The sequence below is a fragment of the Bactrocera tryoni genome, chromosome 5, assembly GCF_016617805.1.
Source record: "Bactrocera tryoni isolate S06 chromosome 5, CSIRO_BtryS06_freeze2, whole genome shotgun sequence".
Lineage (NCBI taxonomy): Eukaryota > Metazoa > Arthropoda > Insecta > Diptera > Tephritidae > Bactrocera > Bactrocera tryoni.
This window is the reverse complement of record NC_052503.1, coordinates 76,576,981-76,591,073: the sequence shown is the minus strand read 5'-3', so window position 1 is coordinate 76,591,073 and position 14,093 is coordinate 76,576,981. Positions and strand designations below refer to the sequence as shown.

General features: G+C 39.6%; 2 protein-coding genes across 5 annotated transcripts in view; one reads left to right on the top strand and one right to left on the bottom strand.

Moving 5' to 3' along the window:
• Nucleotides 1–14,093, bottom strand: part of LOC120778709 — a 62,448-nt gene that overhangs the window by 23,132 nt on the left and 25,223 nt on the right. Inside the window, exon 1 of one of the 4 annotated variants that reach the window (XM_040110671.1) lies at nt 1,576–1,920. The exons of 1 other annotated variant lie outside the window; for it this stretch is intronic. The gene's annotated coding sequence lies outside the window, so the exon portion shown is untranslated. Of the gene's footprint in view, nt 1–879; nt 995–1,575; nt 1,921–14,093 lie in introns of those variants that run through there. 2 more of the 4 variants (XM_040110673.1, XM_040110672.1) reach the window with 2 other exon arrangements.
• LOC120778707 overlaps nt 1–14,093 on the top strand; it is a 111,571-nt gene that overhangs the window by 82,984 nt on the left and 14,494 nt on the right. The window contains 1 exon segment of the mRNA XM_040110668.1: nt 13,548–13,553. Within this exon segment, the coding sequence (XP_039966602.1) occupies nt 13,548–13,553 (6 nt within the window).

Sequence of the window (14,093 nt, the reverse complement as noted above, 5' to 3'; positions counted from 1 at the left end):
ATCACTGATGGTTTTTTCCAAAATTATGAACGTTTCGGCACCAGAAATTTGATTCCACACAAAATTTAATGGAACTACTTTGTTGAACAATATCACTCATCGTAAAAATCGCCGATTAGATTTTATGTAGTTCAGAAAGACAGGCGTACACTAAGCACTAATGATTATTTTGATGTGACATTTGACACAGATATCACTGACAGTCATACCACCCTAGAAAAAAATATTCCAACAAATGGATTTTCGAGTGAAATTCAAATTAAAAAGTCTTACTACTTTTTGCCCACAGTATAACTGTCATATAAACTGATTGATAAAATCGAGTACTTGTATGGAAATGAGTTTTATTTGACGACATACCTTCACGAAATTTACCACAGATTATTGCCAAAAGCAACTCTATAATATCTGAAGAAATTGTTGGGATCGGTCTACTATTGCATATAGCTGCCATACAAACCGAACGATAAAATTCAAGTTCTCTTAAGAAAACTTTTTTAATGTTCTCGCAATTTCACACAAATTGTTGTCACAAGAAACTAAATAATCTCGAAAGAAATTGTTCAGATTGGTCTACTATAGCATTTGGCTGCCATACGAAGTGAACGATCAAAATTAAGTCCATGTATGAAAAACTTTTTTATTTGTCAAAATATATTCTCAAAATTTTACATAGGCTTTTACTCTAAGCAATAAAATAACCTGTGAAGAAATCGTTCAGTTTGGTCTACTCTAGCATATAGCTGTCATACAAACTGTACGAGCCAAATCAAATGTTTGTATAGAATTATTTGTACTTGTGAAGGGTTTTGTATAGTAGTTTCAATTTGCATTTCTACACACTGTGCGGTAGCCACTCTAAACATACATATAACATACTTATAAAAACACTCGTCTTTATAATTAACTGCTAGGTTACTTTTTGAAGCCAATGACTGCTTGAAAGTTGTAGTTGATGTCTGGAGCAATTATTTTCTCAGAAATGATACGAAATTATTTGAAAACGCTAACATGAGTAAAAGCTGCAGCAAACAAAACAAAACTAAAATAAAACCAAAACACGGCTGGCTTTAAGCAGTCAGCGCACAAAATTTGTGGTTTATTGTTTGTTGTGTGTTGGCTTCCGCTGCCGCGCGTGTTGCTCCAGCGTTGCCACATACATTTCGCCTCTTCTATTGCGGTATGGCTGAGTGTTTTAGTTTCGTAGCCAAAAAAGGTAGCCGAGACGTTGCACATACGTTTGGTCTGGCCAACAAAGGCAGTGCCAAAGTGCAAACGAGCGATACGCGAACCAGCAACAAAAGCGCTGAAAAGCGCTCGCCTCATAAATCAACACGTATGGCACGTTAGTGGTCGAAATAAAAGCGATAAGCCAGCTAAAAAAACAAACGCCATCGATTGCCTTAGCCGGAAGTTTCGCCAAAGTTTGCGTTTCCCACGTAAATTGCACGCAATATGCCAAAACAACAACAACAACAGCTAAACAGCACTAGCACGTACAGCGCGCAGGCCACCTTAAGCACATACGTGCAACGTTATATGTGAGTACGTCTGTATTTTGCAATAGCAACCCACCTGTTGATTGATTTAACGCGACGTAGACGCCAGCAACAACAAAAAACAATGACGCGCTTTGACGTCGTATGCGTTAATGGTTGGCGATTTATGTGTTTCTGCGATTTCTATTGCACTGTTATCAATTCCACAACGACGTTGTTGTGGCAGCAACAGCGATTTCCAATTTCCAAACGGAATCACTTCTTTCTAAACTTTTATTTCGATTTTTAATACGTTAATTTGCCTCGGAGTCACAAGTCAACAGCATTCGTTGCGCTTCGAAAGCCAAAACACGACACGCCAACTGGTTGGTAGGTTGGAGTAGACAACGTACCGCACACGGTAATCAACACCGAACGACTGATGGCCAGTCGGCTGTGTGGCTGCCTTGAAAGCACAAAGCCAAGCATAGCCCAACAGTGCGACGCGAAGCGCACAGCTGCTGCGGCGACAAAGGCGAGCAGCGCCAAAGAGCCGCCACAACCAGTGCGGCCGCCACTGCTTGGCACCAACGTATGTGCAGTGTTTGCTGTTGTTGTAATTGCCTATGCTTTTGTTATTGTTTTTGCTTTGATTTTCACATGTGGTTTCGCATTCGCTTCGGTCACAGTGGGACAATAAATAAGTAAAAATCAAATCGCGCATTGATTGTGTGTGTGTGTGGTGGCAACAACAGCAGCAACGTTCGTAATGCTAGCCAAAAACCAAGCAACCAAACACCGAAATCAGCGCCAAAGTTGAAGCTTTAACAAAAATATAGGTTTCATGTATCTTTCACATCCATAAACGGAGCGCAGGTCGCAGGCACAGCTGTGCAGACGCGCCAGCGGGCAAGGCGGCAGTCAGGCAGTGTCACACAGCTGTAAAGCATGGCGCGCAGCGACTTGGCAGATCTGAGAGAGCGAAGTCCAAAGTAGGCGCTGCGCTGTCTGCACTACTTTTGTGCGCTTTCGTGTGATCCATGTTATACATAGATTGGCGCTATGGAGCAAGCTCGGCTGTGCATTTATTGGCTTTGTTGACATCAGCGCTACAGTTCTGCGCTCTCTCTGGTATCAGTATCTGTTATTCAGTATCTGTTACGCGTTTTGTACGCTGCTGTAAGCAGAAAAAGAGAGAGCTGAAAATGAGAAATTTCAAGAAAGTCTTAAGGGGCATACGAACTTATTACATTAAGGTTAGCTGAGTTGAGCGCCAATCCCTATTTTATTTTATCATATCTACCTCATTGACACGTCACATCCTCAAGTCTTAGGTATACAAACGAGTTAAGGATTTCACCGACTTCAAAGATCGGCAAGATGCCACTCCATTCAACAAAAGGCCCAATCTTTTTTATCAGAACTACCTCGTTAAAACGTCCCATCCTCAAGGGCTCCACTGACTCCAGAGATCGTCAAGATTTCGTTCAATTCCATATGAGTCTTCGTATCCAGACTTTAGGAAGCAATGAGCAGGTTAGATGAGTTGAACCTTAATCACTATTTTATCATACCTAACTCGTTAAAACATCCCATCCTCATTGCTCGGGTATATTAACGAGTTTGGGGCTCCTCTGAATCATGGGATCGACAAGATTCCGCTTGATTTAATAAATGACTTCAAATCCAAGACTATAGGATTCAATGAAGAGGTTAACTGAGTTGAGCCCCAACGTCATATCCTCAATGTTCGATTATACAAACGAGTTAGAGGCTTCTCTGATTCCGAAGATCGACTAAATTCCGCTTAATTAAAAAAAAAACTTCATATCTAATATTATAGGAGAGGTTAACTGAGTAGAGCCCAATCCTTATTTAATAATATATAACTCGTTACAACGTCGTAAGCGTCGCATCTTCAAAGTTTCGGTATTCAAACGAGTTAGAACTCCACTCAGTCCAAGTTTCGACAAGATTCCGAACAATTTAATAAACGGCTTCATATTCGAGGCTATAGGAGGTCACTAATTGAGTCCCAATCCATAAAATATGGACCTACCTCCTTAAGACGTCGCATCTTCTGGTTTAGATATAAAAACTAGTTAGCTAAGAACTGCTCTGACTTCAATACCTGAGACTATAGTAGAGACTATGAATAGCTTAGAATGAGTTGAGTCTCAATCCCTATTTCATAATATCTACCCGTTAAATAGACACATCTTTCAAGCTGAGTTATGGAAACGAGTTAAGAGCTCCACTGACTCCAGGGATCTATAAGATTTCGCTCAAATTAAAAAAAGGCTTGATATCCAAATCTATAAGAAGCAGCCGTGATGAAACTAATATTCAAAATTGTAAACAGAAATTGATTTTACTCACTTTGCAGCATATAATGCACAAACGCGTTTAATAAATGCTTAGCTAGCCATTGAGTAGAGCTCATTTCCGGCTTTTCATAGCCGCCTTGGATGCTCAACAACAGCTGCTGTTGACTGCAGTTGGCCGCAACGTTGACCGTGGACTTTGCTGTCGCTGTAGAGTATTTGCTTTGTTCTCGAACAATGCCAAGCACTGCAGAAGCCAAGCGTTAGCAACAACAACAGCAGAAGCAAATAACAACAACCAACGTCGGCAGGGCACAGAGTAAGGCAAAGGGCACTCAGGAAATTGCACGTAAAAGCTCCAGCTTTTGTGCTATTTTAACAACAACTAAGCAAAGCGGCATCTGCAACAACAACAACAACAACAACAACAAGTATTGATTGCAAAGAAAGCAGCTGCTTTCATAAGAACATTTCGCCTTTGCGAAAGTCGATTTGTGTCTACAATTCGGAAAATGGCAAAGAGTAATGGACAAATCGGGATAATACAACAAAGAGCAAATAAACCTTTGATCTTCACTGCATTGTCGCTCGACAAAAAGGTAGCCACCAGTAAATGGAGTAAATAGCTTAAACGGGTATAACGAGATTGTCTGCTGGTCAGTCGGCGCAGTGAAAATGGTCGTGGACTGCACGCAGTTGGTAATGGCATGGAAATTACCGTAAGCGGCGGCAGATGTAAACAAAATTGCAGAGACTAATACATATGTATGTGTGTACATATGGTACAAAGATATGTGTCATGTGTAAATTAACGAAGTGACAAGCAAAGAATACCGTCTAACGGTTTTAGAACTCAATATTAGCTCTTTAGAGGTGTTTACCTTAAGCCAAGCGTTGGCGAATCGAAGGTGTGGCATTTTTATACAAACATAAACACACATACATGCGCATACTAATATGGAGAGTTATGACATAAATAATGCCAAAAGATAACATTGCGAGTTCTATTATTATATAGCATGCAAACATACAAACATTCATATGAATATTGATGTATGTGCCAGTTTCGAGAGCAGCCATATGCTATAGTGGTCCGATCTGAACAATTTCTGCAGGGATTTTACAATTACCTTGGATAATAATTTTTACCAAATTTTGTAAGGATATCTTCTCAAATGAAAAATTTTTCTTATGAGGACTGGGTTTTGAACGATCAGTTTGTATGACAGTTATATGCTGTAGTAGTTCGATCTGAAAAATTTCTTAGGGAATTATAGAATTGCTCTGACTAATAATTCATATGAAATTTCGTGATGATATCTTGTCAAATGAAAAAGTTGCCCATACAAGGCCTTGAGTTTTAACGGTCAGTTTGTATGGCAGCTATGAGCTATAGTGGTCCGATCTGAAAAATTTCTTCAGAAATTTTTGAATTGCCTTGGATAATATTTTCTGCCAAATTTTGTAAAGATATCTCCTCTAATGAAAAAGTTTTTCTTATAACAACTTGATTTTGAACGATCAGTTTGTATGGCAGCTATATGCTATAGTGCTCTGATCTTGCATGAATTTTAGAGTTGTCTTGAATAACAAATTACGCAAAATTTTGTGACCATATCTTTTCAAATGAAAAAGTTTTTCATACAAGGACTTGAGTTTGAACGGTCAGTTTGTATGGCAGCTATATACCATAGTGATCCGATCTGTAAAATTTCCTCAGATATAGTAGCGCTGTCTCAGGCAATATAATGTACACAATTTCGTGAAAATACTCGTCAAATACAAAAGCTCTTCATACAAAAACTTGATGTTGCTCATTCAGTTTGTATGGCCGCTAGGTGCTATAGTAGTCCGATCTGAAAAATTTCTACGGAGGTTGTAGAATTGCTTTGGATAATAACTCACATGAAATTTCGTGAAAATACTTTGTCAAATGAAGAAGCTTTCCATACAAGCACTTGATTCCGATCGTTCAGTTTCTATGACAGCACTATGTTATAGTAATCCAATAGCAATGGTTCTAACAAATGAGTAGCTTCTTGGTCAGAAAAAGATGTGTGCAAAATTTCAGAACGATATCTCCTAAACTGAGGAATTAATATACCGTTGCACAGAGGAACATGGCTAAATCGGCTGGCAAACTTAATATATACCATATACCCCGTTCAGAGTATCAACACAAGATACACAAATATATTAACTTTATCTTGTTAAGACAAACGCAATTAAAAATAACAACTGCAAATATTTATCAGCAAATAGCATTTGGCATGAATGATATCACCACTGTGTCTATAACAATTTGCTAAAAGCTGATAAGACGGCAATTGATAAGTTAAGTACTGCACGACAAGCAAAATGATTGATAACAACTGATAAGGAACGGCTAAAAATTCAAGCAGTTATGAGAAAAAATGTTACACTTTCGCGAGTTTAATATTGACCATTTTAGTCGTCGTAAAAGCTCGAAAAACGAAAAAGTAGTTGGACCTTGCCTGCGGTGAGTAGAAAGAGAAACAAACTTAGTGGAGCCCTCATGGCACCTAACCTCATGTTTTGATGGTTCGCGACGATAATCAAGCCAATCCGCCTTTACGTTGCCTTAATAAGGTGGACCGCTGTCAGAAAAATTTCATACAGAAAAACGTTGAAACCGATACTGCGCCTCATTGTTCCCTGCATAACTGGAGCACTAAGAGCTATTCCAACGGCTGAATTAGAGTAAGCGATATTGTAGCGGAAAGCTCTGCAGCAAAACCAGCTGATATATTGTGCGGCATTAGTTGAATTCTCTACAAAGAACTTCGAGAACAGTTCACTAAGCAGGAGATTGGTGGTTAAAATGGACCACATACCCTCGTACTTAATTTAGAATCGAAAGTTTTAAGGTAACAGAGGGTGAATGGCATAGGAGCATGCGACTCGCCAGCGGAAGTTATAGCATATACGCAGCCGAATCAAAAATTGATAATGGAGTGGGCGCCGGAATCTGCAGTGTCTTCTAGACAGAAGTCTTTAGGGCAAGGAAAGCGGTTAAGATATCTAAAAACGCTAAGTGTGTGGAAGCCGAAATCCTTTGTTCTTTTGATCCGAGCTGGAGCTCGGGCAACCCTTCAAACTGTGGGTATACTGCAGTACCTTCGATGCGTAGGTATTTGTGGTCAGGAAAGTGGCTGAGATAGCTCACAACGCTAGAGATAACATAAAGAATATCAATATACATATATGTCGATATCCAGGTAATATGATAATTCAAGCAATAATCTCACATCGTACTACATTAGAGAATATCGTTGGAAGCAGGTAGGCTGTAGATGTTCTGGCTGCTGGAAAGCGACTGCATATATACATGGTTCCAGACCAGACAGCTGGCATCCGGCTGCTTATATACTAGGTCTTCGGCCAGAAAGGAATTCCGGGAAACGAAATAGATGTTAAGATTGTTAAAAGTGTCATCTATCTGGCTACCGAACCGGTATAGGAAGTACGTAAATCGCTAAACACGATACATAATCAGGTTGAGATGGAAGTTCTTAAGCACATGCAGTATCGCCTAGTTCAAAAAAGAAAAAAAAGTATGCTTTTTACTTATACGGTCTCGAAAGGAACGCAGGACAGCTTCAAAAGTGCCATCCAATAAGCAAAGATTTGGTGAGATCATCAAGATCATATGCCAGAACCCCGAAGAATAACATGAAGAACGGCCACTAACCTAATGATAGGTTCAAAAGTGATATCCAATAAGCCAAGGATATGTGGGAACGTCAAGATCATGAGCCGGAGACCCGAAGAACAACATGAAGGACGGTCATTGACCTAACGACAGGTTCGAAAGTACAAACCGATAAACCAAGAATATAGGGCCAGAGCTCCGAAGAACAACATGATTTTAGCTCTCACGATCTTGATGGGATACCAGGGGATTGTTTATCTTATGGCAGCTCATAACTTACTGGCCTCAGGAAGGTAGACATGAGGTACCTTATATGCTTCTGTCCAGTCTTATGTATAGCTCGTCTTACATATTTAAAAGGTTCGCAGCTCAGGAGGCTAGGCGAAGATTAAGATGAAGACGAAGGCGAAAACAGAGACGAAGTATCAAAACTGGATATCAAATTGCTCTTATGATTCGCCGCAAAAAGCATTGAGAGTTCAGTTTGACGCATACTTCAACTCACATTAAACTGAATCAATAGACTGGCGTTACTTAGGAACACTAGGTCTCCGTTCCCACGACAGTCGGTTCCATGTAACCGGAAAACACCCAGATTTTTTATACGACCAAGATCTGTTAACTCGGCAGCATACCTCCAAATTAGAACATTGATGTCTTCTGCAAAACAACAACTACAATTATAGCAATCAGTAGTGTATGACGTGGCTGCTGGCATGTATAACTTAATCTAACCTAGAACCCAGCGGAAGCGTCCGCCTACACAATTTTATGGCATAACATCAAGCTTTAGCTGACTAATTAGCGCAGTATTTTGGCTAGACTCTACGCTGAAGGAACTGGAATGCAAATCTATACATTTATGCTTTCCTTTTCTCCACACTTAGCTCACTTACAACGCGCTGTAAGCTGTAACAGCTAAAAATTGAGTGGCGTTTACTTATTATCTAAAGCAACAACAACAAATGCAGTATAGTCTGAGTAATTTAATCCTACTGCATAACAACTGGTTGCATAAATAATGGACGCCGTAGCCGTAGTCGTTAATCCAGCTGCTTGGACACAACCGGATGTGCCTGGGCTTTGCAGCCGCGGTGGCACTGCAACAACACCAAGACAAGGTATACACCTATTGTAGAACTATAAAAAAACAAAATATACCAACAACAGAACAAAACAACAGCGTGGCGAAACTGCATGCGCGAAATTTCTAAAACGCCTCGAAGGATTAATGGCAAGCCAAAACAAAAAAATTCCAACATAATAACAAAAGCAGCGTTCTTTTCGTTCTCTTAATTTGTCTTTGCTTTTGGTTGTTTTTTATATTTTTTTATATTTTTTTTATTTTTATTTATTATTTTTTTCTAATTTTTTTTTTTTAATTTTTTTATTTTATTTGTAGCTTCATTTACGCTTTACGCCCGTTTGGCCAAAATAAAGCAGCCGCAGCATCCGTAACGTTACGCCGCTGCGCGTTGCGGCAATAAAAAGTGGTCCAAACTGATGAGCCTGGGAAAAAGTTGGCGGCAAAGCAGCAGCTGCTACAATGTGATGGTGGCAGCGGCAGCAAAAAAACCCACCGCCCAGGTGCTGAGCCCAACCGTGCCAACTCTTGCGCGCTGCGCAGCTGCAGCTATGTGCCACATATTTGCGTTCGTATACTTGTATATATACATATGTATATGTATATGTATGTGTGCATTTGTGCTTGTGTGGATTTGTAGTGCCAACGGCTGTCGCAATATGGTCTGCTCGGTCGATCTCTCATCGGCAGCAAGCATTCAGAACTTTTTTAGCGGCAGCAAGCACATTAAAAAGGCAATAACACCAACAAAAACAACAACCGCTGCAGCATAACAGTGCTCGTAAAGCATAAGTGACTACACGACGCATCGTTTTACGCAATCTCCAAACACGCCACACACTGACACACAGCCACACATGCCTCTTTGTATGCGAGATTTAGCAAGCAGCAGATTTGCGCAGCTTCAGAGCCTTATATGTCTGTATGTCCTGTGCTGTGTGTGCTGCTGAAAATATGCATTGCGTGCGTGCACACTCACATATCCGCATATACATATGTGGCTATAACAATAACAACAACAGCTTATCCATATCCTTCTTTGCCTTGCGCCGGCGGCATTGCGATTTACCTCATTTACACTCGCTTTACCTTTAGTCGTTAACTGTCTGCCTTACTAACAGACTAACTGACTGCTTGACTGCCTGTCCGCCTGTCCGCCTGTCTGGCTGTCTGCGTAGTTGGCGCTTGGCCGCCGGTTTGACTGCTTACTTGGCCTTTTCATTGCCCGTCTGGCTGTCTGCCTCAACTGCTTTCCGTTTGCTTTACTTTCGCCATTCGCCGTTGCTGCGCGCTTTTTTTGTAATTGCCGCCGCCGCTGCTTCCCTTTACCAAGCAAACTTGCCACTTTATTGTTCTGTTAAGTGTCTGACTGCTTGGCTTGCCTTTGCATTCAGCGGTTTTGTTTTGATTGCTGCTTCGTTGCGCTTGCAGCCTTAACCCTCGACGGCACATGAGTAATGTCTCGCGTGTTCAAAGTTGTGGCAGCGCGTCTGTTGGTTGCCAAGTATAATGCTTGCAGAGCTTAGTACTAATCGATAATTAGAATTTATTTGTTACATGCTTGAAGGTTTCTACAACTTCGACGAACATTACTCGCACATTTTGAAGGCGCCCTGCTTCGCTGCGGAGTTCAAGTTCATGGCGCTGTTGGAGCGCAAGTGCGCGCCGTTTCAAAGCGCGACTACAACTTAAACTCATGGCTATTTGTATATGCATACTTTTAGGCGCGTTGTATGAAGGTAGCTTACTTTTAGGCGACTGGTGTGAAGATTTGGTACAGGGTGAGGTTTTTAATGCAGGTTTACGGCAGAGACTGTTAAAAAATATACAATTTATAAATAATAACAGGAAGAAAATTATTTAGTGTTTTTTTAACAATCTCTGTTTAAAGAGGTAATAAAATCAAGTTGTGTTAAGGGGTTACATAGCTTCATCCGGATAAAAAAATAGCCTTTTATCAACAATTTTTTTCTCATATAAAAAATAATATGTTTTTTAGAATTTATTATTGTTACAAACAAACGCTTTTAACAAAGAAATTCTGAAATTTTTTGAAAAAAAAAAAGTTTAAACTCGGCTATTGTGACGCCATTTTCAGTGACACCTCATAAAAAAGAGGAGACCGCGTTGGCAGGATAACTCCTTACAGGATCATCTAAAGTGAAAAAATACGGGTTTTAGTTAAAACCTTAACTCGGAACTTGGACGAAGGGAAAAACTAAAAATTGGATTTTTGGCAGACATGTTTACAACAAAAATTTCATTGAAAATTTCGCGAGATTTTTTTCCTCATACTTTTTACGCTAGTTTTCTCCAGGTTCTGGATCACATACTCCTTTTTTAGTGCCTCGTACATTTCTTCATGTGTTTTAATTATGGGTTTTTGGCTGTGCTACCGCCATTTCTCTCAACGCTCAGTCTAACACGCTTTGGAATGTTTCAGCTCTTTTGCCTGCTTGATTACTAAACTCGAATTTTTCATAATCCGAAGATGATCTAATTAAGGCTTTCTCTTTAATGAATTTGTCGACAAACTTCTATCCTAAATGCTCAGGGCTAAATCTTCCTGATACATCAATTTTTATAGCATTGGCCTAATTCATATCAACGATTTCGAAATAAACTCTGTAAGTTATATTTTCTTATCGTTTATGCATAGTGTACATCTCTCTGGATCTGGAAATCCATCTCAAACTAAGGTACTAACCAATAAGAAAGAAAGAGGGAGGGCCATTTTGTTTTGAAGAAGCAGCAGATGGGCATTAATGAGGCCGAAGAGCAAGTTGAAGAGAAAATTGAAAGTTTAGACATATGTAAATATTTAAGGCATCTAAACACCTCAGATCTGGACAGTCTAATTGTCAAAAAGAATTATCAAACAAACATTTGGATATTATCATCAAAAACTAATCGTTTATAGACCAAATGTTCGAATTCAAAAGTTTTGGACCCGGAATAAATATAGGGATACTCGGAAATCCTCCCACACCTCATTTCCACACCCTCACTTGAGAGAAAGAATGATTTTGACGATTTATTCCTCGAAAGGTGGCGATTTGGAAAACATTTTTATTTTTATAAATTTCTGTGTGAATCCAAATTTAATTTTTCTTTAATAAAAATATGCGCCATGCGATTCTGCAAATTTCTACATTTTTATTTTTTCTCTACGACCAGTAGTTTAGAAGTTATAAGCATTTTTGTATTCGGTGAATTCGGCGGCTGCTTGCTGCATGCTCCTGGTCGCCTAGTAGAAATCTGAGATTTTGGCACCAAATTGAATGCAATTTTTCTGCAGCGGCGGCGGCTGCACTGCAAATTTGCGTGGTGTGTTGCATACGCAAAGGAGCGTAATTGCGAACACGGATGCGGGTATATGCAATGCATACGCAAAGGCGCGAAATTGGGAAAACGGATGCGGGCATATGCAATGGCCGGAAGCGGGACCTTGACCGGACGTAGAGTACCGTTATTTCACTTCCGGTCTGGACCCCAACCGGAAGTGACCAACCGGAAACGGAAGTGGAGGTCCGGACGTAGAGTACCGTTATTTGACTTCCGGTCTGGACCCAAACCGGAAGTGACCGGAACCGGAACTGGATGACCGGAAGTGAAGTAACGGTACCCACTTCCGGTTCAGGACCCCAAACGGAAGTGGTGCACCGGAAACGGAAGTATTAAACCGGAAGTGCGGGCCGTTTCTCCACTTCCGTTTCCGGTTCGCCACTTCCGGTTGGGGTCCGGACCGGAAGTGAGATACCGTTACTCTACTTCCGGTCATACAGTTCCGTTTCCGGTTTGTCACTTCCGGTTGGGGTCCAGACCGGAAGTGAAATAACGGTACTCTACGTCCGGTCAAGGTCCCGCTTCCGGCCATTGTATATGCCCGCATCCGTTTTCCCAATTTCGCGCCTTTGCGTATGCATTGCATATACCCGCATCCGTTTTCCCAATTTCGCGCCTTTGCGTATGCAACACACCACGCAAAGTTGCAGTGCAGCCGCCGCCGCTTCAGAAAATTGCATTCAATTTGGTGCCAAAATCTCAGATTTCTACTAGGCGACCAGGAGCATGCAGCAAGCAGCCGCCGAATTCACCGAATACAAAAATGCTTATAACTTCTAAACTACTGGTCGTAGAGAAAAAATAAAAATGTAGAAATTTGCAGAATCGCATGGCGCATATTTTTATTAAAGAAAAAATAAATTTGGATTCACACAGAAATTTATAAAAATAAAAATGTTTTCCAAATCGCCGGTTTTTGAAGAGAAAATTGTCAAGATCATTCTTTCTCCCAAGTGAGGGTGTTGAAATGAAGTGTAGGAGGATTTCCGAGTTTCTTTCTACTTATTCTGAGTTCAAAACTGATTAAACAAAATTATGTGTTTGTATGAAATGTTTTTTCATTTGACATGTATCTTGGATTATTACGTAAGATTTCGCTGCAATATGCGAAGAAATTGTACAATCGGTCTACTATATCACATAGCTGTCATACAAACTGGACGCTCAAAATTAAGATACAAATTTTATTATACTGTTTTATGGCATAAAAAAATACCGGTGAAGGGTATTTTAGCTTCGGTGCTGCCGAAGTTAACTTTTTTTATGCCTTAAATGTTTTTATATGTACATATATTTTATTTTCCTTTTTTATGTGTCGTGAAAACTTAATATGGCAACGTATACATAAAGTTGCATGTCTGTACTGGAGCATAATTTTTAGGTTAATTCATTATGAAATATACCTATATTTTTATATTAGATGTTTTAACATATATATATATACTATATATATATGTATTTATATATTGAATAAAAGTTATTCATAAAACCTAATATATCAACATTTTACTTTATACCACACGTGCAACCTAAAATATAACTGAAAAGTAGGTAATCAATAACTTAATTTTGCTCTTTTCTCTTTTTTCAAATAAACTGCTAATTGCGGCTGTACACGCTCACCAATACGTTGCCTCACACAGGAACAGGTAAGTTTGTCCATATAGCTTAGTCCATCCCGTTTCCCACGCTATAAGTTCTATGCCTATTTTAACTCAACTAAAACAACCAAATAATACTAACGAAAAGGCTTTGAAACACATAAAATAAACAACAAAAACATGTATGCATAGGCTGCTGGACTTTTTGAAAAAATTGGTGTTTTCACAGGCAAAAGAGGGATCAATGCAAATGCATTATATTATAGTCAAATGTTTGCTCAGTGAGTGAAAAAGTGCCATAACTGAAACAAAGAACACACAAGAACGCACCTGAACCATTTATCAAACAAAGAACACACTATCAAGTCATATGTTTTAGTAAAGCGTGTCGAGCTACGAAAGTTTTAGTTTAGAGGTACAAAAATTAAGCATTAACAGTGGTAGTGCAGTACAGTTAGAACGCGGTAACTGGGCTTTAGACACTCAGTGTTGTATTTCGATTAATATTTTCCGATTTATTTTTTACTTTTATGAATTTACGAAGTAGTTTTAATCGTATTATAATAGTTAGTGGGCATATTAAATGTA